The 26,671-nt window shown below is 46.0% G+C and overlaps 1 protein-coding gene across 1 annotated transcript in view; it reads left to right on the top strand.

Moving 5' to 3' along the window:
* Positions 1 to 26,671, top strand: part of DTWD2 (DTW motif tRNA-uridine aminocarboxypropyltransferase 2) — a 53,399-nt gene that overhangs the window by 17,158 nt on the left and 9,570 nt on the right. Inside the window, exons 2-4 of the mRNA XM_078874670.1 lie at positions 3,815 to 3,905; positions 13,397 to 13,491; positions 16,960 to 17,329. Of these exons, the coding sequence (XP_078730796.1) occupies positions 3,815 to 3,905; positions 13,397 to 13,491; positions 16,960 to 17,329 (556 nt within the window). The remainder of the gene's footprint in view (positions 1 to 3,814; positions 3,906 to 13,396; positions 13,492 to 16,959; positions 17,330 to 26,671) is intronic.

Here is a 26,671-nt window from a genome sequence, read left to right as displayed (position 1 = left end):
AATTTAATTCCCACACTTAAATACTATATTTTCACCATGATGACAGCCAATCCACTGCCTCGTATCCTCACGCATGTTAATGCCTGCGAAGGCATCACGCGCTCATGTATTCGTGTACGCACTCGATCGTAGTCATGATATATGGTCACGTTCTACATTTAGTTTGTCATTGTAGCTTGAAGTTCTGCAACAGTCGGCTTTGGCAACACACAGACAGCAGAGCAAATAACAATGGTGCGCTACGGTGAGATGCAAATAGGTAAGATCGTCAGTGGGAATGGCGGTACGCGGGGTCCAGGACCTGTGCTCGACAACCGCTCATTTCGCGGCCGGCTCACGTAGCGATCTGCATGTTCCTCGGGTAATTTGGCACGATTTGTTGTGGTTTGCCGCCGCGCGCGGTGCGCCGAGTTACCGCCTAATGGCCTGTCCGTCACGCTGCTAAGCAGAACCGGGGGAAAAAAAGCAAGTCAAGCGACGTGTTAACCCGGTCCCAAGCACCCTTCTCATGACAACCGCCGCCACCCCCTCCACTCGCAGGGGAACCAGTGGGCGCAAGGCCCTGGTGTGCGGACGGGCGGCGTGTGCGATTTTGGATGATTTTCTTCGTTTGGTTTTCTGCTCCCACGAGTGCGGGCAAAACGAATTCGATCAGTCAACGTGCGGGAGGGCAGAGGTGTTGGGTTTGTGTGATGTACATATCAGCGTTTGTTGATAGTAGTGGTGCGATGACCTAATTGATTCATTGATTCGAATAATTTTCAAGCTCGCACTGCATGCGTAGAATGGCTCTTGTAAGGATAGTTTTTTCCCATTTTCTACGTAAAGATAATAAATAATAATAACATTTATATGGGGCTTAAATGCCATAGCAACTCAAAGTGCCTAATATCACATCTCATCTCAACCATGCAATGCGGGACCCTCAGTGGCAGCTGACCCTATGCAGCACAAGATGGTTCAGCGAGCATTAGTCTGCCAGTAGGTGTCGTTGATGCCTGTGGGTAATCCAACTTGAGTCATTTGCAGGTAATTTTTCAGCATTGGGATAATTGGTCAATTCCGGTTGTATTGTACCGGGTTTTTTTTTTATAACTTTTTGAGGACACCGAATTGCTGAAAACCAAGTGGAAACCCATGCAGAATAGGGCAAGAGCATACAGACTCCACACAGAAGGGTGCCCGAGTAAGGAATCGAACCGAGGTATTTCTTGCAGGGAGGCGCATGTGTCACCACTGCATCATTCTGCCGCCCTAAATTTGAATTGGGCATTTCCATCTTGACGCGGTTAAACACTTCAATTGGAGTTGCCGCAGTTCATCGTGCCGCTCGTTTGCATTGCGTGGGAGTAAACAGAATAGATGTACTGTATATATGTAAATCCCGGTCCGTTTGTAGAGAGAAAGGGCCAGGTTGGACTTTCCATAAGGTTCGCATGAGACGTGACGGTTTCAGATTACATGAATTTCATGTAAAGTTATTCATCATGAAATTCAGATTTGGACGGCCGTGTGGGTGTGCAGCCGTTTATCTTTGTGTAAATCTCTCCTGTAACCGTGGGGGCCATTAGACTTTAGAATGCAAAAAAAAATAAAAAGGACATTAGTGAAGATAATGTAGGTTGTGCCTCACTGAAATACTATCCCAGATTCCCCTTTGATACATGCATATACAATTATTACAAGTAGGTGTTAGTGAACGGAAACTTTTTTGAAAATGTGTTTGGAGGGGAACTGTGGCACAGTGGTTTGCTCACTGCGCCTAACATGGAAACCCGAGTTCGATTCCCAGCTACAGCTAACATCAGTGACGAGTGACATCTAAACCAGTCCTGGGCCCTCACCATCACCACCTGACACTGATCGTTGAGGTGAAGTTTGGTCAAACAAACCCCCATGACCAGCACAGTGTCGGGGGGCCTTCATCCACGAGTGGCTTTACAATGGGCTGTAGATTAGTATTCTATTTTAAATGTATTGTGTGGCTAAAAACTCGTTAAGCAATCTAATTAGCAAGCAATTAAAACAGACTGAAATTTAAAATTTGAATCGAGAAGTGACTTTTTTTTAAGTAAGGCTATCAAAAAATACCTCGCAAAAAAGTGGACCTAGATACATTATTGGAAGGCAGACCGGGATGAAAATCATGAAATAAGAAGTGTTTTTTTTTTTTATAAAAACTGAACTCAATAATAAAGAGTAACTTACCAACGTAGCGAGAGAATAAAGTTGTATATCTTGCCTAGACATTGACAAGTAAAATGGAACAAAATCTGAATTTATGTGTGTAGAGATGCATGGATTGGTGGCTGAATGAGGAGCACATAAATTGGAGAACAAATGCAATTGAGACATCATATTGAAGGTTAGGAAGAGTAAATGAGCCTGGGCAGGACATGTCGCTCAAAGGGATGATGGTTGATGGACGAGACTAGTGCTGGAATGGCAGCCGTGAGAGATTACACGCCCGAGAGGACATGCAACACGGAGATGGAGTGATGAGATTAACTAATGTGCAGGAGCGAGATGGATTGTGGCGTTGTGGGACCGTGAAGGATGGCGACAATGGGGGGAGGAAGAGGTCTTGGTCTGGCAGTCGATTGATGACGGGTGTTGATGATGATGTTTATAAGAAAGATGAACACTCACGTGGTGCGTTTTGCACTTCGTTATGATCCCCACTACTCGGGTTCAATTCCTGGCCGAATGTCTTCGGCAATACCATTTAACATTTCCAAACCCTCCCAGGCTATGGTAATCATACGTAGCTTATTTTTCCTTATTCCTTATTCACTTCGATCTAAATGCATGCATTTCTAATCATACGAAGGCTATTTGTAAGGAGGGTACATTTGGAAGGACTTATACATGTATTTCTAGCTTGAATTTGATCATGAAAGCGCATTAGAATATTCAAGTTAATTGGAAACCAGGTAAGTGTCTCTACTGCGCGATTAAAGTCGTCCCTCTCCATCACCATCGCTCGTCCTGTGTCGTCACCATCTAATTCACTCCTCGTCTCAGCGCTCCATCCCCGCAGCGATGCTCCTCTCGTGTACGTTCTCACCACTGGCTGCCATTCTGTCGCCAGTCTTTTTCAATCATCCATCGCCTTCCATTGACATGTCCTTCCCAGGCCCGGCGACTTTCCTCGACTCAACATGGATGTCCCAGGTTTTCATTTATTCCCTAATCGGTGTGCTGCTATTGTTGTCGTTCGGTGTAATTCTAATAACGCATCCTCCCATGCTTCTTTTCGGTCAAATAAAAAACAGCAGACCGTTGTGAATGGGTAAACAGAGCTGCTGCATCATATATATATATTTTTCGTAATGTTTTTCGAACCGGTGCCTCCTATGTGAACAAGCTGTGGCGTTCGAGCAAAACTTGCGAACAGGCAAAACGTTGCGAGAGCACCGTGCCAGAATAAACGTTGTTGTGCTGCAGTGCGCGGGAGAGAATGGCGTGCGTCTCATAACCTTTACGTTTGGCACGCAGGTGCAGGAGCACTCTCCTGCCCACTGAGCTCTCGGTTGAGCCTTTGCAAAATTCTGCTCGCATTCGACTTGCCCTTTTTCGGCGCTGTAACGAAAATAGATCGAAGGAGTGCGTTTGGTTTTTTTGCAGCGAGTCGGGCCTAACGTTCCACTTAGGTTGTCTGGGAAAGGAAATTGATTGAGAAAAATTGTTGTGATATCAAGAAAAAAATGCCGTTGTGGAAGAATTGAGTTGTATCTTATTCTGCACAAGTGAATTCTTTGTTTGTCTGTCTCCCCCTCTCTGTCTTTGATCGTTTTATGTTTGGGTTTTCTAGGCGGCCCCAGAAGGTGTGTCTCTGTCCCTTCTTGCCGGCTCACCCACTGGAGGTTTCCACGCGTCTCTATATTGTACAGCATCCGGCCGAGGCAAGTTACATGTCACCCAGTCACCCTGGCACACAGCAGCCCACACACCAGTGTGAGTGTACACAGGATCACACGCCAATCCACAAACCATCTCACGCACTCACCTACAGATAACACGCCAGCCCACACACACAAGCTGACACATAGTTCGACATACCTTTACACTAGCCCACACCAATCCACTTACCACCCCATACATTCACCCACATGCATGCTCACACAACAGCCAAGGTAAATTCTACCCAGCCACAAACCAGCCCACACACCAGCGCATGTATGTATGGATGTTGGACTTCTTTCGCACCGTACATAGCCAACCGCACAAATCGGAGGTGCGAGGTTTGCACACCAATCCTTTGAAGGCCCGCATGTACACGATGCGTGGGTTACCAGAACCATGCCTGGCTGCCTTCGTCTTGCTCATGGTGATGTTTTTACACCACAACAAGTACTCATTTGAGGCTGAGTCGACCTAGGGGAGGCTTAGGACTGGTTCAGATAAATCATCAATCGTGTTGGCTATGATTGAGACTCGAACTCGGGTCGCCAATCCACACACACCTGCTCCACACACCAGCCCACACAAGCCTCCAATTCTTATCGGACAGCTCTGAACACAGCATAGGCATGTGTGCACAAGGAAAGGTTAATTTGTTTTGGGGGTGGCGCCACGGTGGCGAAATGTTAACTACCTCGTCTGGTGTACAGGAGGTCGTGGGTTGGTGCCCGACCCTGACGCCTGCATATTTGGAGTTTGCATGTTCTCCCTGTGGTCGTGTGGATTTTTCTCCGGATCCTCCGGTTTTTCCCTCCACATTCGGAAGCATACATTTAGAGTATTTGGCTGCTATAAATTTCCACATGATAAGCCACTTCGCTGAGTTATCATTTGTGGCCAGGTTGCTTCTGAAAAAGAGCTACATAGCTTAGTGGGCCTTACGCGGTAAAATCGTTTTACAATAGTTCCTGTCAACACTCTCCAGCACACCACCACTTGCTGGCAGAGTGGCACCACTTCGCCAACATACTGGGTACAACGGCACAGCCGACACATCGGAGAGCAAACTTGTGGTTTAGAGACGGGATGCCTCGCCCATAACTCAATTAGTCGACTACAAATAAAAACAACCACTTTTTTGTGGTCGATTACTCTGGTCTCTTTAAAAATGGCCGCCGCCACGACATCCTGCCTTCCCCGAAGGTGGGAAACCCACCTACCAATGACATCGCCAAGCCGTGCCCCCATCACCGCCTGTCCAGCGTCACATGCACAGGATCGGAGGTGAAAGACTATTCTTGTGATACCAGGTTAAGTTTGGTGATGGGATCGATAATCAGTAGAATTATAACTGTGTACCTAAAGTGATCATTTCCAAACTCATTTTGTTGTTTTTGGAGCATTATGGGTAAAGGAATTTAGAATCGGACTCCATTCTGTGTCTCCACATCAATTCAAACCTGTAAAATGATGATAAAACTCATTGCGACAGATAAAATTGTTCAAGCCAGAAAACCAAAAATATCCAATAAGACATGCATTGCCTTGTGCAGAACATCTCATTTATAAATTTGCGTAATTGTTGTTGCCTGTAGGCAAGCTAATGGGTTCCCTTTAGTGTCAGGGTTAGCCCTCTGCATACGTGGGCTGCCAAAACCTTATGGCATTCGCGGACAGTGATGACTTACGGTCATGATGAGTCCTCATGAGTGTGAAACCGGTCGACAATTGTGTGGGTTTCACTGCTTCCTTGTTGAGATAGCCACCTTTTATAGATTTTTTTTGAGTTGGTGGATTAAGTGGCAATATGGCCACACATCCATTGATTTTGAGTTAAAACTATAAAAAAAATATTATTTTACCAGGCAAAGCTCACTGAGCTATGTAGCTATTTTTCAGAAGCAACCTGGCCACAAGCTCAACGAAAGTGACTTATCATGTGGACATTTCTCCTAGCCAAATACTGTAAATGCATGTTTCTAAATGTGGAGGGAAACACCGGAGGACTCGGAGAAAAAATACACACGACCACGGGGAGAACATGCAAACTCCAAATAAACAGGTGTCAGATTTGGGATCGAACCCACAACCTCCTGCATACCATCTTGGTTCTTTCGGTAAAGACACGTAGAATGGGAAACCTGAGGACGGCTGCTTGCGTTGTGGCCAAAACGTCGTGAGAATTATTTGATTATGTTTTCTTTTTATTGTTTTATTATTTCTATTCTACGTGACTTTACCGAAAGAACCAAGAAGATGAATCCCTGCAGTCACGAAAGCTTTAAATCGAAATCCTGCATACCAGGCGAGGGAATTAACATCTCGCAACCAAGTATGTTGTCTGTATAAGGCTGATAAACATGCAATGCACATCTTTGTTGTTAAATTTGTCTGCACATCATAATCAGCCATGGTCAATCCACTGCAGGTTGAAAGCCTCTCCAAGCTGCCACCACTTCTCACATTCCTGTGGTTCAACAATCTATCCATCGCCTGCACATTAACTGATTTCACCGCTCCATTTCCTCAGTGGATGCCACTATGAATAAAAAATAAAAGCATGTTTTCTTCCATTGGCCTATTGGCTTTCCAGACAAACGTTATCCATATTATCCAGAAACGTTTGTTTAAGCAAGCAAACTCTCGACTACTTTGTATCTCCTGGCTCTCATCAGCAGGCTTGTTTCAATGAACGCTCCTGGGATTCCAGATTTTTTGGCAAAGCACCGAAATAATTGGTTAGCCCAGTTTTTATCTCATTCCTATTCCCGACCAACTCGAACGGCTCACGTCGGCGCGGCTCGCCTCCTCTAAGTCGCGATCGCTCAGCGGGTTTTTTTTTTTGCTGCGCATGCCACGGGAGCCGGAACGCGGAGCGTTACGAGAACGGATTCCGTCGTTAGAAGCGACGCGTTGCGCCCTGCTCCATCGATTGGCAATTACGGCGGTCGGAGCCTTCCGAGTGGAACTTTCATTTGGGTTTTTAATTGCCCGCCCCGCGGAGCGGCGCGACGGGCGTAGTGGAGTGCGCGCTCGCACACCGCTAGCCCATGCGCGCTAATTGCGTCACGCCGACGCGCGTGCGCCTGCCGCCCCTCGGTGTGTGGGTGTGTGTCTGCGTACGCGCGTGTGTGTGGGGAGCAGCAGTGTGGCGCTTAGTGCGCTGCGCCACGGACCCACCTTTCCCGAGTTCAGTTCCCGCTCACGGCCAACACCAGTGACGATTATCTGAACCGGTTCTGGGCCTCCTCTCGGTCGACTCAGCCTCAAATGAGTACCTGGTGCGGTGCGTAAACATCGGCATTAGGGAGACAAAGGCGGTCGGGCATGGTGCTGTTCGAGCCCCTAGTTTTCCGTGCTGGCCTTCGTCGGTGCTCGCTCACAGCATATGCCCAAAAGGTCTGTTAAAGCTATGAGGATCTTTGCGTTTAGGCAGGCACATGTACGTGGGGAGCGGTAGTGTTGTGGTTAGCACGCTAACTTAAGAACCTGACCCACTCAAGTTCGATTTCCACTCGTGGCCCAAATCACTGATGAATATCTGAACTGGTTTTGGGTCTCCGCTTCGTTCACACAGTCTTTAATGAGTACCTTGTGCTGTGGTGTTAACCACGTTGATATTATCCTCACTGCTCACTTATAGCATTTGCCGTAACAGTCTGTTTAAGCTATCGGGGGACCTTTGACATTGTATTTGCTCGCATATATATGTGTGCTTGTGTGTGTGTGCACACGTGTCTGTGTGTCTCTTTGTATGTGTCCGTGTGCTTGTGTGTGAATTCATATTTGTACACACGTTTATATTCGCTATATTCAGCGTGCAATGATTTTCCCACCTTCCACTTTGTTTTGTATCTGCTGTACATTGACCTTCTTTCGCACCGTATGTAGCCAACTGCTAATAGGAGGTGCAGCCGAGGGTGGAGGGGTGTGATTTGGGTGGCAGGGTGGCTCAGTGGTAAAACTTGTGTCTCACAGCAAACAATGTCTTGGCTTCAATTCCCCCTACTCGGGCCCCTTTTGACTGTGGAGTTTGTGTGTTTTCCCCCCTGTTTTGCTTGTGCTTCCTTTAGGTTCTCCGGGTTTCCTTCCTTCGCTAAATAAACCCCCCACAAACAATGTAACTGATATTGGGCAAAATCCCAATGCTGAAAAATTACCTGAAAATTACTTAATTGCGATTACACATGAATATCTCCCTCTACTACAAAACTTGGGAGGACCCTCCTGAAATAGTCCTGAGACTCGGTAGAGCTTTCCTGGGTAAATAAGTGTAATATAATAACAGTTTGGGGTCACAGTTCGATTCAATAATATAATCCTATTTGTACTATATTAGCTTATCTTTAATATATAGCACCTTAATCCAAGGTGCTTTACAATAATTATAAAGTTGTACATGAGATGATAGTGGTTGAAATAAAGAGTGGCGTTATTAAAAGCAGTAGTGGTTTAATTATGGTGACAGGAGGACAGGTGGGAGTGGTTAAGGAGGCGTTGGGGTAGTCATGTCTGTTGCGTGCACAGTCCTTGCTCTTTGTCTCGTGCTGTCTCTTTGCATTCATCCCCAACAGTTGGCCTGAAGAAAATATTTGCACAACATTGGCACAAATCGTAAATGATCAACTCTTACACGGGACAGTTCAATCCAAAAATATTCCATTTTAACGAGTGTATTGTTACACTCCTAATACCCACCTGTACTTAGCTATGGTCGCCCGATGTCTTAGAACGTTGGGCGCGTGGGACGAGGCTGCGGGCGCGTGGGACGAGGCTGCAGCCGCGTGAGCGAGTGTGTGCGCACTTGTGTATGTGCAAACGTGCACGGATTGAGGTCAGAGGGCACCATATCTGCCTTGCTCAGATAAATTATTAACACCATCTCAGGTGATATGGCTGCCAGAGTGGTGTGTTGGGCTGTCAAAGCGTACAAATAAAACTCCCGGTGGGTATTGACCCGTTCGCCTTAGATGCTGCGCTTAGCCCTGGATTTATGGGGGGGGGGGGGTGGCTATAACGTTTTCCTAAGCATGTGGCCTTCTGATCACCAATGTGTTTGCAGTGGTTAGCGCGCCGCGTGGACGTGATAGGCGCACGAGCACCGTTGCCCAATGCGCACTGCTCCAGAGAAAACCAATTACGTGCCAAAGATTTGGGTTGACACAAGTGGTGAGATGGCTCCTAAACAAATAGACAGACAGCCAGATGTCCTTTATTTATGACAAGGTGAGAGCTCATTGTGGAGAGGTGTAATGACCACGTCAATTCATAAAATGATATTCATTCCTAAGCTTACGGTGCACGCATCGAATCTCTGCCGTAGGAATCGCAATCGGCTTGTTAGGATTTGCACGTAGCAATCGTATATCTATACTCTTTGGTTTTTTCGGTAAAGTCACGTAGGTAAAAAATAAAAATAAATTAAATCACGTCGTTTCGGAGGCAAAACAAGCTTCTGTCTTCAGGTGGCACCGTCACAGCAAAATTACTGTATCAAATTACTGCTGTGACTGTGCCACATGAAGACGGAAGCTTGTGTTGCCTCCGAAACATCGTGATTTCATTTATTGAAAAAATTTACCCACTTGACTTAAACCGAAAAAAAACCCTTGCAGTCACGAAAACTTCAAATGTAGAATAAAAATCTAGAATGGTATATCTCTTTGTAGTTTTCATTTTTACGTAGTAGCGGCGTCGCGCATGCAAATTGCGTCTCAAAACGCCATTGAGTTTGTAACGTGCACAGTTGGGTTTTTTATGCTCGGAGGCTCCCACAGATGAACGGCAGCCACCGCTGGCGGCGCTTCGACCAAGTTTCCCAAGGTCTGCGGTCCTGCAATGGGATGTTTTGCCAACTGTGTTGAACATGATTGGGGCTCGCGGAACCCCCCTGCTGCCACAAAATGGCTTCCTACATTCTCCGCATTGTTAAGCAAAAGAATCGTGATAGATCATCGAATCGTGTAGCGGCGAATCATTGCATCTCTTTTATTGAAACTACAGTTTCTGTTGTGCAAGGGGGATTATGGTTAAATGTCTTGTTCAAGGCCAGTCCGGTATCTTTCATTTCACCCGGAGGTGTAAAATCTATTGGGGCACATTATACATTGCCTCTTTCGTAAGGATGACCTGCGTTACATTGAATCGTTTTAAGTATTCTGAATACTGAAAAAAACATTCAAAATTTAACAGAACCAGACTACATTTAACAAATTATTGAACAAAAATATGAGTAATGCAAGGTAAAGATGGCGAATCGCACGTAAAACAAATGGACAAAAAAGTGGGGAAGGTGCAATGGGGCGGTTCATTCACTGTGCGATGAACCCAAAAAATCCGAGTTTGATTCTAAGCCACGGCCAACATCAGTGCTGAGTGATATCTGAACCAGTCTTATGGTCAAACAACTCCCCTTAATCCTCACGGTGTGAGAAGGACTTCATCGAGTAGTGGATTGGCAAAGGGCTGTGAATTATATTATTTGCTTTTACATATAAAACACTTTCTCATGAACATAAAATAACGCATCTTATTATTTTAACTGTTATTAATATTCATTTACATTCGTAAGGCACACTCCATCCGTAGATCCCAACCTGTTTTGTGGCACTTTCCAGGGGACATTAAAAGCTCACGAGTTCATCGCCTGGATTGTGATCCAGGAGGGATTTAACTCTTCTGGTGTCAACATGCCGAGTACCACTTTGGGGGAAGTCAACAGTGGTTTATTTTTTTATCTGGAATTTCATCATTGGTGCAGAGGCTATAAACAGGAGATGGCCACCGCCCTGCACTCATTTGAGCCAAGAACTACTCAAACATTTTACTCGGGCTTTATAGTTATATCATTCAAAGTCAGCGATGTTATTACTAAATAATTAAGCGTACAGCCTTGCAACCGATGGGTTAGGCGATGCCTAACTCAAGTTAAGCATTCACAGTGGAGACGGTTGAGCGTGCTTGGGTAATAATTCATGCTTGAGCATGGCGCCAGAATGTAAAGGCTTTTAACCCTTTGTGAACAAATCTAAATCTTACATGTCCAAACGATGTAGTGATGTGCCAGCATGCTTAAAAATAATGCCCTCGTTGCATATCAGCAGTGCTATTATTGTTGTTATTATACATTTGTGTAGAATTTAGACATTGTATCACTGGGTAAAGGCAGCCTGCTTAATCAGAATCAGAATTTTTATTTAGACTAGAGGAATCCGATGAGCTCTGAAGCTTTTTTTCTCAGATGTCCAGTAGGGGTGGGTCAGAAAGTCACAACAAATAATACAAAAGAATAGAGGTTTTTTTGGGTTGGATCGTGTAAATATATAAATGTTTCGTTAAAACCTGCACCACCCGACACAGCCAACTGGTAAGGGTTATCACGTAATCAGAACATGCCAATTCGTCACTAGTACAGCATCACCGGTGTGTGGGAGAGCCAAGCCACAACATTTACAATCTGAGTACGACGTTTCGCCAGTAATTACAACTAGCTTCATCAGGCGACAGCCAGATTTGTAGAGAGTCCACCTGTTTCGTTCCTTATATAGAGGCGTAGATGTGGTGACCACACTTCTGTGCTCTTGTGTTAAGTGGGAGGGGGTATTAATGAGTCAACGTACATTATGCATGTACATTATGCATGTACATTATGCATGTACATTATGCGAGCCCTTTTATCTTGTCCTTCCTGTCCATTGTGTATTAAAATAGCCGTACCAACTGTAATCCCTATTGAAGTAAGGTGGCCTGTATAGGCATGCATTTAAACAATGCGTAAAGACTGTGTCAGCAAGTCTCGAAGTGAAGACAGGGTGTCAGCGAGGTTGGATACAAAGAGAAGGCGCCAGCAAGTCTGGAGGGTCTTGGTTGGGAAGTGTCCAAAAGAGACAGCTGGGGAAATTCCCCCAGAGAATCCAAGAGGATAAAAGCAGGGCAAGAAGAGATGTTTGGGGCCTACGGAGAGGGACTCGGGCCGTCGTCGCTGTCTTCACGTCATCGCTGTCTGCTCGGTCATACGATCTCCACGTCACATTATCTCATGACGACGTGGTCCTAAGCTACGGTTACGTGCAATAAAAAGAAACCTCTAAAGTTCGAGTCCGGAGTCGTTACAACTGGTGTCAGGAGTGGCAAGATGTTAAGATACTGCGGAGGAAAAAACCCACCGGGTGCAACTTCGGACGAAGGAGAGGAAGTTGAAGAAGCCCCCCTCCAAGCGGCCCCGGGAACAGAGATCCCGGTCAACAAAACCCTGGAACGATCAGAAATGGTGGGAGAAGACTGAGCTGGATGCCAGCAGCCATAGCTGCAAACCACGGAGGGGTGGCAGGAGTCCTTACAAATGTACTCTTTGGTTTTTTCGGTAAAGTCACGTAGGTAAAAAAAAAATGAAAACAACTCCATTAAATCACGACGTTTCGGGCGCAACACAAGCGTCCATCATCAGGTGGGAAAGCATGGCCTACCGCCATACTCTTTGGTTTTTTCGGTAAAGTCACGTAGGTATAAAATAAAATCAATTATACCTACGTGACTTTACTGAAAGAATCAAAGAGTATGGATCCCTGCAGTCACGAAAACTTCAAATCTACAAATGTATTATTTGATGATTCGCTTCCACGCAGCACTAAGTCGGTTGCTATCCGAACGGTTCAAATTATTTTTATTTCTTTAACTTTCGATAGATTCTCTAATTAGTCTTGGCCAGTAGTAGCTAGTTTTGCACAGAACTTCAACATCAAAATCAATTGAGTGTCCTTGTTGGCACGCGTGTTCTGCTACTGCTGACAGTTGTATTTGGGAGTATTTAATATTCTCTGATGTTCTTTTAGTCTCGTGCTGATCATTCGTCCTGTTTGCCCAACATAGCATTTGCCACAAAAACCGATAGGAGTGCAAAGTATAGGAATGCAAAACAAGTTACTAAATGTAAATATTAATAAATCGATACAAATGGAATAAGTACGTGAATTCCTGCCGATTTTTCAACACCAAAATCAATTTTGGGCAAGGTAGAAAATCAGTCCCAGACCACACCAAGTAGTATTTTATTTAGAATCAGAGGTGATGATGGCATTGGTGTCTGGGGATATCAACAATGACAATGCCAATGACGGTTATGGTTATGATGTTGATGCTGATGATTATTACATTGATGATGCTGATGCTGGCAGTGATGAAGACTGGTGACTTGGTTATAATCATGATAATGATGGCAATTATTGTTATGGTGATGGCAATGGTGACTGATTACAAGCACATATGACAGTGATGATGTTGATCATGATACCGCTCCCACTGATTAAGGTATTGTTGTGCGTATGCGTGCCGTACCGTTCGCTAACAGCACTTGCCCCAACAGTCTGTTAAAGTCTATCTGGGGGTTCTTTGTGCTTGCGTGTGTGTGCGCGTGTGTGCGCGTGTGTGCGCGTGCGTGCGTGTGTGTGCGCGCGTGTGTGTGCGCGTGTGTGTGTGTGCGTGTGTGTGTACCCAGGAAAGTCGCGTTCTGCGCACAGTGCCGCTGTTGGCGGCCTGCCTCTCCGCGCACGCCTGCACCGTGCTGGTTGGCCGCCGCTTCCCCGAGGACCGGTGAGGAGGCTCACAATGGCCGTGTCTGAGTTTGTGGGTTAGCAGCGCCGGGGTCCTGGTTGGAGCCTCGTTCCAGGTGTCTTTTCTTGAGTGGAATCAAAATGGCCGAGTTGGAGCCACTCCTTTGTATGAACCCTAGATTTGCTTGTCTGTCTCATTATCATCATCGTCATCAGCCATGGTCTCTCCACTGCTGGATCAAGGCCTCCCAAATCCATCGCCGTCTCGTACGGTAATGCGATGCAACACTGCGTCTAGCTCCTGCGCACGAGCATATCTCATGGCGCCATTTGCTCGGTGCACCTACTCTTGGCTGTGTTCCCTGCTTTGGTTGCCACGCCATCGTGAATCTGGACTGCTGACCATCGATTGTCGTATTCGTAGAGTTCAAATTGGTCAAGTTGGTTCAAGTCCATGTTCCAGTCTCCCTCCATTATTAATTGCGCTACCATTCATGGTCTTAAGCTGGACAGCAATGACTGCACCAAAAAGACCAGAAAACTAAATTCAAATATTTTCATTCAACTTTGTGCAGTCCAAAGCTGGGAAGTGATGCTGCCATGGCTACTCATCAGCACACTGGACTTGCAATACAGGGGTCGCAAGTTCTCCCCGTGGTCACGTGGATTTTTTTTCCGGTTCCTCCGATTATTTTCCTCCACATTTAGAAACATGCATTGAGATTATTCACATTATTTTGCTACGATAAATGTCCAAATGATAAGCCACTTTGTTGAGCTATAGTTTGGCCAGGTTGCTTCTAAAAAAGAAGTTCATACCTCAGTGGGCTTTGCCTGGTAGGATGGGGATGGTTTAGTCTTCTATGTATGTGTTTGGGTGATTTGTTTATCTTTCTTGTACTTTGCACTACTATCGTGTTTTTGCATTGTTGTTGTCATGTTCTTACCCGCCCCTACTGAACATCTGTGAAAAAGAGCTTTATAGATCATCGGATTCATCCAGTATAAATATTCTGATTTGATTTCTTGGTGCGACAGCTGAAACAATGATGCAAGTTTCTTACATTAACCTGGCCTCTGTCTACCCAGCAGTTTCTAAGTGGGTGTATGCCACAGATAGCCGATGGTCACGTCGCGTGTGGTGGGTTAAAGCATGGGGACTGCCAACCTCTTCCAACACGTCTAGCCGGCGTGGAAGAGTAGACCAAAATACCCTCAAGGAGCAAAGCTCCCTCTAGCGGAGGCTGTTTTGCCAAGCATTGGATTGAGCACGGAATTTGCAAGGGCTGCATTTTAATCTCGACCAGCGCTGGGATTCAAATTATTATATATAAATTAGATGACTGGCATACGGAGAATCGATTTGCATCACATGAAGGTGTGCTGTGTAGCGATAGCTGCAGGAGCTCTATTGAATGAACTCCAGAAGTATATCTGGGTCCGTTCCCTGATGGGATGGTTCAAGGCTTTATTATTGCCCGAAGGAGTTATAGGAGGAAAACGTCTTAGCCTTAGGACATGGAACTCCCTAATAAGACGGTCAAAATGTAATTGGTGATTTAAACTAGAAATAAAAACTTCATAGCCAGATTTCTAAATGAGTCTGTAAATCTTTATATAGCGTGTATAAATATATAGCCTGGTGACAGACCATTGGTGCACAGCACATTTGTTTCCCTCCGCAACAAACTCTCGGTCATAAACCATCGTGGGAAAGATTATGAATGGCGAAACTTCCACACCCCCCCCGCCCCCTCCGACACACGTAATAAATACTCATAAAACGGACAATAACATTAAGCAGTGTGCCACCAGGAAAAAAATATAGACAATAGTGAAAGCCTCAAATAGAAAAAAAAGCAATAAAGGAGTAAACAGAAAGCCAGACAGAGGTGCAGACAAATACGAAATATTGCAGCGAGGGGTGTGACACGCTCATTCAGCGCGTTCCGTGTCACTAGCGCCGATGGCTTAATTTAAACTAAAACTAAACTTTTATTTTTCCAGGTAAGGCTCACTGAGCTACTATATAGCTCTTTTTAAAAAATCGACCTGTTCTATCACAAATGATAAGCTCAACGAAGTGGCTTATCGCGTCGAAATTTATCGCAGCAAAATACTCTTAAACGCATGATGTTGATTCTAAATGTGGAGGGAAAAACCGGAGGACCCGGAGGAAAATCCACACGACCACTGGAAGAATATGCAAACTCCAAATATTCAGCAGGCGTCAGGTCAGGATCAAACCCACAACCTCCTGTATCCCGGGCAAGGTAGTTAACATCCCACCAACATGGCACCCTTTTTTGGATGTTTGGGCTGCCTCTTCTTGGTTCTTTCGGTAAAGTTTGGGGTGCCTGTTTGACCCAGGAGAGGATGATTGGGGTCGTCGGGTGGGGTGGGGGAGGTTTACATTTTTTTACCTTGTGCTTCCCAAGCCACTCACTTTTTATGTGGTGATGGGAGGTGCGATATTTCCACCCCAGCGCTTGACAGAGTGACCATGATGTTTAATTGGCAGTGGTGTTTTGCGTAAGCTCGGCTGCGTACTCTGTGTACTCGCTAGGGGGGGGTCTGTCCACCAGTTGCAACGGTCTGGTCACAATTACCCACGTGTGGGAGACAAAAGCAGATGGGCATGCATGGTCCCAGCCACATTTCCGCCATCGTTTGTCTTGCCGCCTCTATTAGGTACTCGCTAGACATCAGTATTTTATTAAGATTAATTCAACTGAAGGCTTTTAATTAGAAAATGTAAGTGTTTGTTGTCTCCCAGTTGTATTTCAATTGTGCCAGCGGCATGTTGTCATGAGAAAATTATTCCGGGTAATATCTCAGCGAGCAATGGACGAAGAACATTCCAGGAAAATGACGTTACTTAACTGCTGCTAAAGTGGCTTAAGTACATATCTTCCTACTCGGGGCACCGCACATCAGCAAACTGAACCTTTTTGATTATATGTGCTGGAATAATGAAAATTACTCTGAAAATGTATCTGATACAATGTGTTTTGTTGTGCAGTCATTGCTTACTTGGCTGAGACCATCAGCTCGTTATGCTTGAGAGTCCGGTTTAGACACTGATGGCTGAATCCTAGATTCAAACCTCAGATACTGAACTATGTGGCTCAGTGCTGTGTCACACTATCACTTATTCCCTTGAGCTTTCTGGGAATTCGCTTGTGTAGAAGGTAATATAATGCATAGAAGGCAAAAGGTGTTAATTGGGTTTTTTCTCAGAGGTAAAAGCTTGATGAAGGAAGTGCTGGAAGGAAGGATGTTGGAACAGAGGCCAAGAGGCAGAAGAAGAAAGGTGCTGCTTGACGATTTGAAGGCGGGGTTGGGGGGTGACTGTTCAGTGTATTGAAGAAGGAATCTCAATGTCGGGCAAGACGGAGGGAGTTTGAGCTATAGAGCTGCCATGGGGCAGAGGGCTAAAGAAGACTAAAGAAGAGAGCCCAAATATAATGTAAACGCAGAACCTCTTTGTCTCTCTCTTCCTCCCAAGATTCCCTGAGCTGGCACAGGTGTGTCGTAGCCCCAACACGCTGGTGCTGTACCCCGGGCCCGGTGCTGTCGACCTCTACGACCTTGTCGGCGCCTCCTCCTCCACCTGCGCTAGTGCTGCCCGTGAGAGTAGCGCCATCCTCCTCGGCGCAGGAGATGACTCTCCCGCCGCCGCCAAGCCTGGACGGGCAGACGCGTTCGCTCCCTGCGGTGCCGTCGATCCGACCCCCTTGGCAGATGCCTCCCGCGTCCCGACCCCCTCCTCGGTGAACGGCGCTGTTCCCCTCTTCACGCTGGTGCTCATCGACGGCACCTGGCGACAGGCCAAGGACATGTTTGAGCGCAACCGCCTCCTGCACATTCCGCGGCGGGTAAACCCAGCTGAAGTGGCACCGACAACCGCTGCTCCTGTACGCTAGCTCCGTCTCCTTGGCTCCGTACTCGTCCGTGTGTCGCTTCTCTTGGGGGTTCTTGGATTTGCAGGGCGATATATATTTTTAATTTTCTTGCCGCTCATCTTTGCTGGAAAAGTGCACCCCAGTGGTTATTTCAAGTCGCATGCAATTTTTTGTCAACATAAAAAAAATATGTATGGCGGTGATTTAGTCACCCTGAATGTGCCCGATTTTATCAGATGTCAAAAGCTAAGGTGGGTTAAGCCTAGATGGTGGTTGTACTGATGACCATCGCGCGTAAACATCGTTTGTCATAGTCATAGGCTGCTGCGAAAAATGCACTGACCAGCATGGTGAAGTATGGTCAAATATCCCACATGACCTGTAAGGTGTGAGGAGAGGGCCTCATTCCACAGTGGCTTCACAACATGACTGTCCATGTAGAATAACAATATATAGTTCTGGGCAGGATTCAATTCCATTGGTAGTCCAAGGCCTTTGTTTGAAAATTCACATTCATAAGGTAAGGACATGTCTCTCAATGGGGCTACGCATTTGTGCAAAGAATTTGATAGACCCTGGAGTGTTGCAATTATTGGTTCTGCCTTCTGCCACAGCACTATATGGCTATATGTGAAAACACATTGTATCAGTAAGTGGGCATTAAAGACTGTACAGCTTCATTCATTAGAGGCAGGATATTTTGTACCGCAGCTTGGCCTAAATTTCTTGCTTGAAAGCTGTGGCTAGATTGTAAAGCGCAGCAATAATGGAAATTCTCTTCGTCATTTTCTCGTTAGTAAAGCAGTGATGCTCGTCCTTTCTTTGAATGCTTGTCTGTGTGTTAAGCCATTCCTCTGATTATAATATTCCTCGGTGTAATCATCAGACATTGTCTAGCCACTGCTTGATGAAGGTCTTCCTATGCTATTTGCCATTCATCACAGCACCTATGCCACAGTCTTTCTCACTGCTGCACATGAAGTGAACTCATCATTCCATCCCCGCGGTTATCATCCTCTCCGGCACATTCTATGCTTTGGCCACCGTTGAAGCCAACCTACTTTTCTTAACATTCAATACGAGGTCTCTGATTTGCGTTTGTTCCCTGATGAATGTGCTTCTCCCCCTGTGTGTGGGTGTCGTTTTGATCATGGATCTCTTCTTGCTACTTTTTTTTAGTACACTTTACAGCTTTTGTTCCCTTCACAAAGTTGACATCCAAAACCTCCTCCTCATCTTGGGGCATGTAGACACACGTGTCAATTATTAACCCTTTCGCATTCCGAGACGTCTGCAAGTTGCAGGGTGGGTGCCGCTTACCGCTGAATCCCAGAACGCGCAAGCGGTTAATTCTTTTTAGAGAGGCATAGTGCTATTGTTTTTAAAGACATTGCATTCGCTGCAGAGAATTGTAGCGACACCACCGCCGCACTCTGCGAGAGCCGGCACCAAACTGTGCCACGTACCTTTCTGCATGGTCTTGTGGGAGCCTCGTTACCAAGATAGTTATTTAATTTTCTTGTTTATTCTGAATCAGAATCGAAAGAAAATACTGGCGACGTACCCGTACGTTGTCGGCACACTGGAAAGGGTTAAAGTCCTCTGTCCATTTTATATGGGGACGGTGGCTCACACTGTGGAAGCAGCGGTAATTTCTCTAGGTTTATTTTCTCTTTCTCACACCCACCTAGCTGCAAGATGTCCAGGAGGCAGCAGTACAGAAAGCGGGTTCGTTAACTTCGTCTGCAAGGGGGCTGTTCAGTGTTGTCTCTTGGTGTGCGTGGATTTCATTTCCGAATTACTCTCATTTTTTTCCTCTTGCAAAAAAGTCATTTAAAATGGAATTGGCCACTCATTTCAATGCCGGACCCTGCTGACAAAGAATATTGAGATTCAGTGATGCTTTCCTGTGTAAATAATTGACATCGGCATTGTTTATTAAAACGTGCAGCCCTTGCCAATCCATTGTTGGACGACGGCCTCCCCCGCACTGTATCAGACGTGGGGGTTGTTTGACCATACTTCATAATTCTGGTAATCGTTGCAGGTTGATGAAGGAAGCAAAGGGGGGGTGGGGGGGGGCGACAAGACCAGTGAAAAGACTTGTCATCGCTGGAATCAAACGCAGGTCACTCAGGTTATAGCACTGTGTGCCAATGCTCCACCAAACAATCATTTTTATGACTGCATGTGCAAATGTATGCTGTCAAATTTGTCCATCACCTGGCTAGCTAAGACACTTTATTCAGGCTACTGTAGCTCGCTTTATAACCCTACTTTCCATCGTTAAACTACAACAATCCCAGTGACGATTCTCTGAACCGGTTCTGGGTCTCTCCTAGGACGAATTGGCCTCAAGGGAATACCTGGTGCGATGTGTAAACATCGCCACTCGGGAGACAAAGGCGGCCAGGCGTGTTGCTGGCCACCCACCCCTCGTGTGCCGTACCACCCTTCATAGGTGCTCGCTAACAGGGCTTGGCCCGACAGTCTATTAAGGCTATATGGGGGATCTTTGTCTTCAGAGGGGGGAGGTTTGTGTCCATGTATGAGAGACGAGAGAGAGAGCGTGAGAGGGCTGTGTGACGGAGTGGATAGAGAGGTGGTTATATCATAGGCTCTATGGGGTATTTTGCGCTGTGGTTCTTCGTGTGCGGTGTTACATTTGATGTTTTATTACTGTACTTTTAAATTATATATTAATTTGTACTTCTCATGTTAAAAAGGTTGATCAAGAGTGGAACATTTTGGGGCTGAAACCTAACTCGGCTTTTCACATGGGAGGAGTCTATGGGAGAACGACGATTGTTTAATGAGCGATCGCTTAGCGAGCCATTTTCAAAGACCAAATATAGCAATTAGACCATTACAATTAATCATGATCCCACCTTGGTTAACATTGCTAAACAGGAATCCCTCATTTAACATCGTGGATGCGTTCCTGAAAAAGTGACACGTCAAGCAAAAACCGCGTTGAGCTTTAATTTCTGCACGGAATCACATTTGCACTGTAAAATCAGCCTGCAGTCATCCCTTGGTGGGACAAAGCACTTAGATGAGCGTGTGCCATGTACTCTGTTATTCCGTGTATTGTATCACACCACGCAGCCTCGCAGCTCAACAAAGTAGTCTGTCGTCTACCGCTCAGAAACGGCGTTATAACAACGGGCTTAATCTGCGTTGGGCGAAAAATGTTCCACCGTATTATAACACGTCGTATGAACACGCTTTAAGCGAGGACTTGCAGTATTCTGTGATGAGAATTGTTATTCAACTTTGCAGGTGAGCTGAAACAATAGTAATTGGCACGGTGTTAAACGTACGCACAGGCGACAATTTAATGATGGCTGTGTCGGGTGGTGGAGGGTTCTTAGCGACACAAATTTGATCAAATCAAAATCTCGGGCTAAACCCAAAAAATCAATTCCAAATAGCGACGACAAAGACGGTGGTGGCGGCAACGATGAAAGAGGTGGTGGAAAAAAAACCTCACGCAATTTATTTGGGCATAAATCGGCAGTTGTTTGCGTGTTATAGCACAGCCCAATCGATGCTTGGGCTAGGACATGGAGCAGCGAGCGGGTCAATTCAATCATGACATTTCGTTGGTCATTTATTTTCATGTATTACGATCGGCTGTTTGTTACCTTGTGCAAACATGCGCACGTATTTTTTTTTCTTCTCAAAATTACATTTCCCCCTCTCCCAATGGGAATTAGCTCATCGTCTGGGTGCAATGTACGAGGTTTGAAAGAAATAAATTGCAGGCGCGACATTTCGAGAACGGTGAGGCACCCAAAGTTCACTGTACGTCCGTGCGCACCTGTGTCTGCACACCTATTAAAGAGCCCATTCGAACGAGAAGAGCCCTTCGCACGCAGAGAAAATTAATCAGAGCTTTTGTTGTACTGAGCAAAATGTGGTTTTGGTGAAATGCATAAAGGTCTTGTGATTTTGTAGGGAAAGCGTTGCGTTGCTTTTCTAGAAAATCTCCACTTAATGATAAGAATTCGAGTGTACAGCCCTTTGGCAGGACCCTGCTGGGATGAAGGCCTCTCCAAGCCTTCTCAGATTAATTTGCAGGTTGTTTGACCTCAGACTCAACTATGCTGGTAATTTTGGTTTGATGAAGACGTGAGGCATAACAACCTGTTCAGATATCACGAGTCTGGGAATTTAATTCAGGTCACCGGGTCCAGAGCACAGTTCGCTAACCACTAAGCCTCCACTCCCCTCGGCTCGGTATCAAGACACATTTCTAGGAGGGTTCTACTTGTAATATTTGTCCATTTCCCTTTCGGGTGTTTTCGCTTGTGGTACAAAACCAGCGTTCCCAGTGAACATACTGCACATGCTGGTTGTTTTTTTTTCCTTCCGCGCACCTCGATTTTCCTTCCCCCACACCTCCGATGAGCACGGCTGGCTACATACGGTGCGACAGAAGTTTAACATGCACACATACACGCGAGCATAATAGCGCTCAACAGTCCGCAGTGGTGGCCATCGAGCTCCTTGCTGCGCTGCCTCCTGCAGCTCACTTAATCTCCCTACAGGTTGAATTGTCTCGCTCGCAGACGGGATCTCTGCGTGATCCACCAGCCCTGCCTCCAAAGCGGACGCGCAAGCAAGCGCGTGGTGCGGCCACATTCACCGCATCGCCCGTTTTTTTACAAATGCGGGGCACGTGGCGCAGATTAATTATCACGATGACGGTGGCCTTGCCGACACCATCGTGCCGTGCCAGCTCATAAATTAATTGTGCGCAGACGTTGGGCTCGGTGCATTCGCTTCGGCGGCGAAGACGTTAAAGGTTAGGGTGGGACAGAAGTTCACGTGAAAGTTGGAAGCGAGAGGACAGGAGAGAGGGAGAGAGAAAGGGAGAGCACAAAAAAACACGCTTGATGTTTGTAAAATTGTAATATTATTTATATTAGTAATTTATGACTCTTTTCAGAGGGCATTCCCTATCATAGCTGTTTGATGCTGAGCTGTCTTCATTTTTATTGTCAAACCCTCGCACGCACTGCGCGTGTGTGTACGTTCACGTCTATTAAATGTCACATGGCTTTGGCCGTGTGTCTCTTGTGCGACCGTGCCTGCATGTGCGCTCGCGCGCCTGTGCGGCTGCTGTCTGGGCTGTCTTTCAGGGAAGAGGTAGGCAGTGCGAGCGGCGATGTCTCCTCGGTCACTGGCGTGCCCCTGTAATTAATCAAGGGCCAAACTCCTGCGGTTTGCATGTTCGTGGGTCCAGGGGTTAATTGTGAGCTGTGAAATTTGCGCTGGTTGTCTTTTTAAGTTCTGATTTTTTTCTGGCTTCATTGTGACTGTCATCATCGTAATTTCTAGCATCATCGCTAGCAACATCATCAACATCTTCAGCTATTGTTATCTTTTTATTCAAGCTGCTTGAGAGCTCCACTGATATGATTGTGTTGCATTTCGCAAGGCAGACATATGGGTACTGGGTATCAACAGTAGTGTAATACACAAGGGGTACAGAATTTTGAAGAAACGAAAATTTTAATTTCGTCCAAGGCAACACAAGAAGAGTAATGTTAAGCCAAAGAGTTTAAGATTATTCTACCGCTGTATAAATTATAACTTGGACGAGGTGCTATAGGAGCTCATTATTGCAATGCTTGGGGGAGCAGTGGTGCATTGGTTGGCGCACTGCATCCGACAACCCAAGTCGATTTTCGCCTATGGCTAACATCAGTGGTGAGTGATATCTGAACTGGTCCTGTCCCCTTCCACCCTTCATTGGTCCACACCGACCATTGTGGTAACGTATGGATAAGCAACCCCAACGAATAACAACATTGTTGTGAAGGCTTTGTTCATCAGTGGATTAATAAGGGGATATACATTGGCAGCAAAACCAAATGTTGTGATCAAAGTTCCATAATACGTTGATATTTATAATATAGGGTAACTCAATAAAACATTCTAAATGCTTGGGTTGCATTTCTCATGATGCCTTGTCTATCCTTGGAGCTACGTGCAAAAAAGCACTCGCCACGGAGCAGTGCGGAGCCCGCAGGAATGAAAGTGATTCTTCACTGCAGTGGTAAAAGTTGGCCAAAAAAGGAAACGGTCAAAATATGGCGAGCCACAACAAAACGTTGAGGCTGAATGCAGAGCAGTGGAGCGCAATTTGCGAGCCTGTCATCCGCAGCGTTTCTCCAACAGCGCTCTCCGCCGCCTCGCTACATCTCGCCAATACGCAGCGGCGGCGACAGCAATTGCGGCAACAGGAAGGTTCAATTTTACACAAGACTGGCTCTGGGCAAAACGGTAGCAATGCTGTGTGGGCGGCTCAGCTTCAAATTCTTAATTTTCTGGCTTGGGTTCGTGATGGTTAATTTAAATTAATGTCTTCAATGCTTTCCAATTACGAATGAAAGCATCCTGTGTTGTCCGTCCATCTGTCCATCCGTTCGTCTGTCACATTGGGGTAATGAGAACGTTCTTAACATTGATCCGCAATAAACTTTAGTATAGAGTTGCGTTGCTGGTAGGGACTTGCCCTTCAGAAAACCAGGAAAGTTGATTTTTTCCTGAAACATGGAGGCATAAACCAGTGCAAAAATTTTACTATTGTCAAATATGCTATTAAGTTCTACCTTCCATCAGCGGTATTCATAATTACATAGTTAAATACTTCCCAGTACAAAATGCGCGTGGAAGGAGGTACATAATCCACGTGTATGCATTCATTTTCTACCTCGTTACATTTTTTGAGATTCCACGGACCGAGTTGGCAGTAGAGAAAAAAAGCACAATTTTCATCATGAACACTGCCTTATAATAAAGAAATATATCATAAGCCAACATATCATGGGAGAGTGGGGGAAATCATTCATATATCAATTCAGAACTGTTCATTTGTCAATTTAAAAACAAATTAGGGTGCCGCTGTGTAAAGTGAGATTTCAGAGTCAGATGAAGGGCTTCGGTAAGAAACTAGCCTATTACGACATTTTTTTCTATGATTAGGCAGTGCTAATAATTTTGGTGACTTTTAAGCATTCTTGGAAAGGATACATTTTAAATTAATTTTTTTAAAAATTCTCACCTCCAAATTCAACGGATAATTTAGCACGTTGTTTTGGGCATGGCGTTGATAACGCACGCCGCCGTCGCTGCATTCATTTTTCTTTTTCAAGTGACGCGTGAAGGATCGCTCATGGAAAACAGAGACGTCCCTTTTCACAGAGAAGGCCCCATACACACGCGTGTGCTGCGATGGTGCACCGTGACAAGGGGAGGTGCGAGGGGAAAGGTGGGGGGGGGGGCTATCGTGCCCAAAAGCATGGCTTGTCAGCTCCTTCTGCGACAGCCGATCGGCATCCGCGTCTCTTTAAATTCGCTAGGATGCTTAAGAGTCACCGACGAGACGCGCCGGTAAATTCGGCCCATCCCAGCAGCCTGCCGCCGCTCAAAGGGAGCTCCTTAATTCTGCTCGATATTCTCCAGCCGTTCCATTACATCCGTGGCCCGACGACGGCATTCTCTATCTAACAGAAATTTATTCTGATGGCTGTCCGCACCGCGGCAATGGTTTTCCAATCCCTTCACAACCACCGCTGTTTTATTTTTTTTCTTATCGTTTTACATATAAATACGCTCGGCATCCATCCATCCTCGGCGTGTCCGATAATGGTGCTGCGAGGATGTTGTCAATTAAGTTCACGCTCGAGTAATTTACGTGCACATTTAAGGTCCGGTTACACCATTAGCAGTGGTCTAGCAGCCTGAAGCCACATTTTGGGGCAGAGCATGCAAATAATGAATTGACCCATCCTTGATAACATTACTGGGTGGCAAGGTGGCATGTGCTGTGGTAACACTCGTGTGTCACAGTCAGGAGCGCCTGATACTGGTAGGAACCTCCTGGTTACACCAGCCCACAGGGGATTATTGTGTCCATCCGTCCGTCGTGCATCCAAAAATGGGAGTGGTGGGGCTGGGTGGGGAGGGGTGGGAGGGGTGGGGCTGGGTGGGGAGGGGGTGGGAGGGGTGGGGCTGGGTGGGGAGGGGCTGGTCACCCCGTGGTGCCCTTATAAAACTCAACGTTTAACCTATTAATGCCGGCTTGTGGCCGCCCTCACAGTCGGGCATATTTGCGGAATACACTACGCCGCCGTTGACCCTGGCCATTGACCGAGCAAGCCAACGTTCCTACCAGCTCCCTCCGCAGGAATGTGTTTTTGATTCGTGACCCGGGTGCCTATCTGCGTTTGTAAGCTCCCCTTGTTGTGCATGGCTTTCCTCTGGGCTCTCTAGTTTCCTCCCATAGCTAAAACAAAGCATGCAATGTGTGACTGGTCCTGGCCAAATATCCCTGTGCTGACAATTTACCTTGAAACTACTCGTAGCAATATCACCCCCCCCACCCCTACTGAAAAAACGTAGCATTGAGATTTTTTTTCTGGATAAACAAATGTAATCATTATAATAAAGAATAATTACTGTCGATATTGCATTGTGCCACGATGCGCTAGGAGGCATCATGGACTGGGGTAAGAAAGACACGCAATTTATATGTACATTTATATAAATAGGTTATTTATAATAAATAGAAACTGTCACTTGGATGAAAAATGCATATGAAATGGCGTCACTCACTTGTGCAGGTCTTCTGCAAATGCTGCCATTTCCATCAGCCTTTTATTATTCCAATCGTTCACCTCGCAAAGCCACACTGAGTCCCAAGACTCTGTTTCAGGAGGGTCCTGGCCATGCTGATAATACGGCGGTCGCACATCACGCACTTGACCCCTCCTGCTCTTCCATTTCTATTTAGTGTTTTCGTTTTCTGGGCTAGGCTCCCGGTGTTTTTGAGTGCTTCTGCACTCAAATTGTTTTTAAATGCTATAATGCCCAAAATAGTTCAATAAGGACGTTCATAGTAATTAAGGCGACAATCACCGCTTGTAATTAAGCTGCTGAAGTAGTCCTCAGAGGGACAATTTCTTTTAAGACATTTTTTTTCATCACCAAGATCTGGTAATTTTTCATTTCCCACATCTGGGCAATGAAGAATTTGAGCTTCATTCTGGATGGGGCCAGGGATAGGCTGCAGACAGCCGAGACGCTTCAGGACAGTGCCCAGCCCTCCACCAGTGGGTAAACAGGGCCCAGGAACCGAGAAAAGGGAAACTCCTGCGAGGAATAAACAGGCTGAGGGAGGGTAGCACTCGGTGGAGGAACTTAGCCCTGCCATAAATGCACCAAGTACACCCAGAGGGGCGGGGAGGGGGGGATGCTTCTCATGAGCAGCAGATAGTTGTGACGAGGGCGGTGAATTGGCTG

This window comes from Lampetra fluviatilis, chromosome 39 (assembly GCF_964198595.1).
Source record: "Lampetra fluviatilis chromosome 39, kcLamFluv1.1, whole genome shotgun sequence".
In the NCBI taxonomy this organism is placed as follows: Eukaryota; Metazoa; Chordata; class Hyperoartia; order Petromyzontiformes; family Petromyzontidae; genus Lampetra; species Lampetra fluviatilis.
This window is presented reverse-complemented; position numbering and strand designations above follow the sequence as displayed.